The sequence below is a fragment of the Aplysia californica genome, unplaced genomic scaffold (genome assembly GCF_000002075.1).
Source record: "Aplysia californica isolate F4 #8 unplaced genomic scaffold, AplCal3.0 scaffold00258, whole genome shotgun sequence".
Lineage (NCBI taxonomy): Eukaryota > Metazoa > Mollusca > Gastropoda > Aplysiida > Aplysiidae > Aplysia > Aplysia californica.
In genome coordinates, this window is record NW_004797528.1 from 731,619 (window position 1) to 738,376 (window position 6,758).

The 6,758-nt window shown below is 39.2% G+C and overlaps 1 protein-coding gene across 1 annotated transcript in view; it reads right to left on the bottom strand.

The window, feature by feature from the left end:
- Positions 1 to 2,214: 2,214 nt before the first annotated feature.
- Positions 2,215 to 6,758, bottom strand: part of LOC101860902 (BTB/POZ domain-containing protein kctd15-like) — a 30,314-nt gene continuing 25,770 nt past the window's right edge. The window contains exon 4 of the mRNA XM_013083850.2: positions 2,215 to 2,250. Coding sequence (XP_012939304.1) covers positions 2,215 to 2,250 — 36 coding nt within the window. The remainder of the gene's footprint in view (positions 2,251 to 6,758) is intronic.

Genomic DNA, 6,758 nt, shown 5'->3' on the forward strand with positions numbered 1-6,758 from the left:
CATTTCTGCTTCATGTTGTTGTGAAGTTTGTTCATGCTAGCAGACTAGCTGGATGTGGTTGGTGGGTGCTCTGATGTGGTTTGTCCTGTCAAACATTAATTGTCTTTATCTCTCCTCCTTTTTTGTGTTTGTTACTCTCTTACCTGACTACATTGTGTCACTAGTGCCGTAAAACTCTTACTAAACTAAAGCAGACTAGTTAGCTCAAGTTTGGAATTGATTACAGTGCAGTTTGAATTTTCCTAATTTTCTTAAAAGGTTTTTATTGGGGGGGGGGGGGGGGGGGGGCAAGTGTTCTACTTTCTAAATAAGCTATTCTGTCTCTAGCAGGGCATTAGTCTTCAGCAAAGACATAAAGTTTTTCAGGTATTTCTCACCTTGCCCTCTCATTTTTAAGGTCACATGTGGTCTGTCGTAGTCGTTGCAAAGTTCCTCAATTTGTCGCTTCATTTGACTTTGACATCTTCCATTATTTGCGTACATTACGCATATATCGTTTTGCCGTTTTCAAGATGTCTGTCTTCTGTGGCATACTCATGTTCCTTTTACTTGTATTTCATTCTCACATAGGGAAGTATAGAGTACAATTGTTTCGTCTTTTGATTTGAACTTGTGAAGAAAATATGAAAGAGTAATATGTCTTCATCTTCTGCCTAGAAACATTTACTGTTTTTTGCTATTCAAATCATTTTGAACTATTTTGTTCCAATTGAGTATATACTACTGCTGCCCAAATTATTGTCATTTCCTGTAAAGTTTATTTGCCTGCAGAAACTATACATGTAGTTTTCCCAGTTCTCTTGAAATATCCTTGTTTTTACCATTGTTTCAATAGTTCACAATCTGGTACACCTGGCTTGGCAATTATAGTGATTTTTTTACCCTACATGTAGTAATACTTAAGATCGTTTTATTCCTAGTTCAGCACTGTAATTGTCATTCTTAACTGTAGGTCCAATGGATATAGTCCAGTATGGCGCGTTGAATTTTATTGCTCCAGTTGGAGTGCTCAACATAAAGAGAATGGAAAAGAAAGCTCTTGACTCACACGGATGAAGGAGCGACAAATATTCGTGGGTAGTTGGCAGGTGGTCTAGTGTGGTTTGCTCCTTCTGTCCTATCAAACATCTATCGTCTTTATCTCCTTTTCTTCTTTTTTATGTTTGTTACTCTCTTGTAACTCCTCTAATCTTCTGGCGCTCATATGACCTTATGCAGTTTTGAGCGCCGTAAAACTTCTACTAAAACTAAAGACAAATATTCTGGTCGGGGGGAGCTACATTAGCCAACACAGAAGTTACACTGGAAGTTGAAGTCTGTCTGTTTTTTAAAATTTCTTACGCGTAAGGCGAACAGCGTCAGAAGGAAATATTGTGACCTGTTTCCTTAATAATTTAAAACAAGAAAGAGGACATCATTGTAACCCTGAGAACTAGTTTGTTTCTGCTCATGTCGTATGTTTAAGATTTAAAACTTTTGGTGTGATCTTTGCCCTTGTCATGGAATGGTCTATTTATTTATTTATTTATTCTTTTAAAACATTGATTCCTTTTTCTTTCTTTTTTTTAGCATTTGTGAATTATCAGCATTTAAGAATCATTGTGTTATGCAATTAACTGGGGGGAAATTGTAAATACTGTTTATTGTGCTTTGTAGTAGGAATAAGTAAAACACAGACGTGTCTGTCAGATTGAGGAGTTTTCGTTTAGATTCGCAGCTGCCTTGAAGAGCATGTTTGTTTACATTTATGCATTTGCATCCCCCCATGCATTTATTTTACTAAGAGGCAAAGCTGTTAGATATATATCAAGTATCTATAACTCCATGAAGTTTTCATGCAAACGTGTTAAAGCAATAAGAGCTTTGTGAGACGTCCTGGCTGATTATATGGACTTACCATTTCCTTTTGTTTTATTAATTAATGTTACATGCCACCAGTGGCATGGAAAGGGACAATGTGGACTCTACTGATGAAAGCAGGTGTGTTGACAGTAAGTAAAAGTTAATGTTTCATACAAATGGTCTCCATATGCCTCCAAAGACTCACTGCTCTATGGTGCATTTATTTCCAAACGACACGTTCAAGGCATTGATAGGTATTTTGGTCTGGGGCTGTCATAGTCCTAGTCTTGACAACAATTAGTGTACAAATGAACCAGAGACATGGAAAGGTCTTCTTTCCGTTTTCTTAATTTTGTCGCTTTTTAGAGGTGGTTATTGTTCATAGAGCTTGGAAGGTGATGCTTCAGCCTGTTGGTGTGGGTATTTTTGCAAGTGTACCATAAGATTAAGAAGTAAGAAAGACTGGAAGTTGTTTTATGTTGGAGATGGTGTGAGTGAAAAATTTCCTGGATAGGCGAGTGAAATGTAGTCCATGAAAAATTTGTACACAGTTGGGTTTTGTTTTCGTTTTTATGTACGGTATTGGAATATGTAACTTATCGGATCATGCAATGTATCGGATCATATTGATTTGATGTCAGGTAGACCATAATTGCCAGGGACAGGTTTCCCAAAGGTGCAAAAATGTAGAGAGGGCATGGGGAGCTGAAATAATGATAGATAGTATTTGTATAGCACAAATCCACACTCAACACCAAGCTCTATGCACTTCACAATCTATACTTTTACCCCAGCAGACCTGAGAGCATTCTGTAACAACCTCAACTTCCTGGGAAGCATATTGTGCAAGCTGCCATATAGGCGCTAAAACACAAACATACTGACAAGACCTTTCACTGTCTATAGCTGGGTACCCATTCCCACCTGGGTGAAGTGAGGAAAATTCGTGTAAAGTGTCTTTCCCAAGGACACAACGTCGGGCATGTGGTTTGAACCCCCGAGCCCGCAACCTCACGATTACGAGTCCAGTAGCCTAACCACTAGGCCACCGACGCCACAATATAATCAGCCGACACTAGCACTGTATGTTTATTTTAGATTACCACATTTGAAGGTTTGGGGGAAAAAATCCAATTTATATTTTTCCCCCGGGGGGGGGGGGGGGGGGGGGGGGGGTTGGGTACAGTTGTAGAGGTACAATGTAGGCTATTCATACAGTAATCTGAAAGTGACATCAGCAGCACATAATACACAATGCCACTGTATGGACACAGCATGTAAAGTGGGTTCTGATTTATATTTCTTGTCTTTCATTGAACATCTCCCCTCTCTGTGTCGTGACAGAGATCTCTGTGCTCTGGCTTCAGCATGTCAAACATTGTGTGAAGTAAGGCAGTGTACTAGTATAACTACAAGAGAAGGACTTAGAGTGGGACATTTTTTGGGAGGATGATAGTTGGGCTTCAAGTGCAACGATGTGATCTCCCCCTCTATCCTGTTTAGTATCGTGGTGTGTGCATAGGCTGGTTTTGTAGTTAAGTCGCAGTTCTTTTTGACCTGTCACTGTCAGCCACTAAATTTTTAAAATGATGCACATTTAGGTGTATGCGAGTTCCTGTCCTCAGTTTTGCTGTTCCAAGAGGGTCACCTCTACAATGTATTCATGTGACCAGTGATGCCTTGGTGCGGAGACAGAGCAACTCAATGAATCCACAGTCGTGTGTTTCTTCCAAACTTTGTACATGCTTCATCCCTGTGTCTTTGGCCCTTACTTTTGTTTGACATGAATTTATCTAGCCATCAAATCTGTGCTGGTGTGGTCTGGTGTGATTTGCTTCTTCTTTCCTATCAAACGTCTATCATCTTTATCTCCCCTCGTTCCTTTTTGTGTTTGTTACTCTCTTGTAACACCTCTAATCTTTGGCACTTATACGACCTTATTGTGTTGCAAGTGCCCTAAGACACTTACTAAAACAAAAAAACTAAAACAAAAATCTGTGCTGCCTTCTAATATAAACCTATTTCTTTGTTCAGCATTATAAGCTGGGTAGGAAGAAAGAAGTCCACTTGATTTGAATGTCTAGAATATAAAATCAACACTAGTAAGTTTGTTTAATTTAGTATGGTTTTGAAAGAATTTGCTGTTCCTGGCATTTGTTTGATGAGCGTGTGTGTACCTGTATGTGTGTGTGTGTGTGTATGTGGTGGCTTATGTGGAAGCTATCTACTCAGTGCTGTGTTATTGGGGCTCTAAGGTAGCAGTGCATATAGATATGTACAGACTGTTGTTGGGACCTTTTGTCATGAAGTTGTAACACTTTCATTGTGAATTGATGTACCAGTTGCCTCTCTAAGGATTGCTGTCCTTCGTGGGTTTTCATTACATTTGTATTGTTTTGTTACTTTAATTTCCTGGTTAGATGAGTGAAATGTAATCCATGAAATGATATATTTGTACATAATGAAGATAATGATGCTCATGTCATCATATGGAACAGGATACATGTATTTGTTTGATTGCATTGTATGTAAATATACCATTGATTAATCCTTATTTTCAGAACCTAGACATTTATTAAAGTATCATTTTTCCATATGAGTTTTACCCTTGTATTTAGTGTATTCTTGTTAACTCGGGGGACGGTGTGTGTTATTTGTCAGCTTCAGTGTATATATGGAAAGAAATCTGTGTAATTTCTGATGCAAAATTAATTTCTAAATCTTTTCCTTTTTGTGGGAAAAGTTGATTAATGTGGGTGGTTGGTGGGTGCTCTGGTGTGGTTTGCTTTGTTTTTTCTTTCCTATCAAACATCTATCGTCCTTATCTCCCCTTCTTCTTTTTATGTTTGTTACTCTCTTGTAACACCTCTAATCTTCTGGCGCTCAAATGACCTTATGCAGTTACGAGCGCCGTAAAACCTCTGCTAAAACTTTTTGTGGGAAAAGTTGATTAATATAGTGGCGAGCAAAAGAAAGTGGGCAGTTTTCAAATTGGTGCTGTATGAGTCGTCTCGCGAATTTTGCCTTGGCGATTGACATGCTGAGCTTGTGTCACTTAAGAAAGTCAGTCAGAACAACATTTCTTTATTTTGTTGTTATAGTGTTTACAACACGTTTGGCCAATAACGTGTTTTCTCGTTTTTTCTTGAAAGTTAACAATGCCTTTACCTTTAATCTTTTTTCATTACACACTTCAACGTGTGTCAGCGAAAAGGCCGTCAAAATATTTGGGTTTGTACTTTACAATTGTGTTTTATACGATGCCTAGTCTCAGTGTGGGCAACGTCATGAAGATCTTGGCATGCTGAGACTTGAGAGCTAATACGGCGGTCTCTGCTCTCGCTAGAGCTTTCAATGTGACGACGTACGGAAGGGTTAAGTGGTGGCACAGAGTTCCCTACGTCGTATGGATACGATAGTAAAACACGACGTACGGAAGGGTTAAGTCCCGGGAAGCTGAGCATGTTTCGGAGTGTTCTATGGTCTGCTGGGGTAATAATATAGTGTAAAGCGCATAGAGCCTGCTGTTGAGCGGGGATATGCGCTATACAAATGCTATCTATTATTATTATTATTAAGTGGTGGCACAGAGTTCCCTACGTCGTATGGATACGATAGTAAAACGCGACGTACGGACAGGGTTAAGAATGTGGAGACATCATCAACAAGAAAGAATATTGCCGCTCAAGCTTTGTAAACAGTTTTATTCTTCACGAAATGCCTGCTTTGCAGTGGATTTCTTGATAGCAGTGTGGCTGTCCATTCAGATCACAAAACACAAGTCAACAAAACAATATTTACTCAAGTTCAGATACATTAACGTTATACATTACAAAATTCAAAATTAGTGATGATTTTATTTCGGTACTCGGGCACCTCAGTCACGAGATACAGATGACTGTGGAAATACAGATCGCGACCTCAGTGCTTTCTTGTTGTATCTCCATTTTTTAACAGTGAAAATGTGACATCTTCTTATGCTCATTCTTTGTTATGAACTGTTTTCACTGTTATTAAAAATGGAGATACGACTAGAAAGGACTGGGGTCGCGAGATGAAAAAGAGTAGTAGCTCTAGTAGTAGTAGTAGTAGGCAGTGAAAAGTAAACTTGATATATTTAACGTGTACTCTGTATCCTTCAGTCACGTACCATGTTACAAGTGCATGAACTGTCAAGCAGAAAAAAACGTGGGAAAAAACACCTTCCCCATTCGAATAACTGAAGTTGCAACTATTCTCACATTTTCACCCTTGCGTTCAGTCATGTGCTTGTCTTATGTTTCAGATACAGTGAGTACAAACGTAAATGTTTTATTCAAGTGGATCATATGTGCTTCTCCGGCTCCTGTTCACTCGATTGCGACACTATGTTATAAATGAACATTGTAATACGAAACAAAATGTCGATTTTCCTCTGTTCCAGAGACGAACAAGTGGGTGGTTGGCGGATGCTCTGGTGTGGTTTGCTTCTTCTTTCCTATCAAACATCAAATCATCCTTCTCTCTCCCTCCTTCTTTTTCGTGTTTGTTACTCCCTTGTACCACCTCTAATCTTCGGTACTTATAGGACCTTATTGTTTTGCAAGTGCCGTAAAACTCTTACTAAAACTAAAAAACAAATCGTCGATTTTCCTCTGTCCCAGAGACGAATAGGCACTCGTCCCTGCGTATGGTTGGAGGGTGTCACTGGTACTGGTAGGTCCTACTTCTTTACTTTGTTTCTGTCTGTATTATTTTCCACAGCACTGACCATTATTATAAAATGCCAATGTGCTTCTCTTTACTCCAGCAAGGGGGCTCTCGTGGCCTAGAGGTTAAGGTGTTGGCCTCTCATTCAAAGGTCCCGGGTTCGAATCCGGGTAGCGACCGAAAATTTTTCTTCTCTAAAATTGTCTCCTTTCACCTCCTTTCCTGCT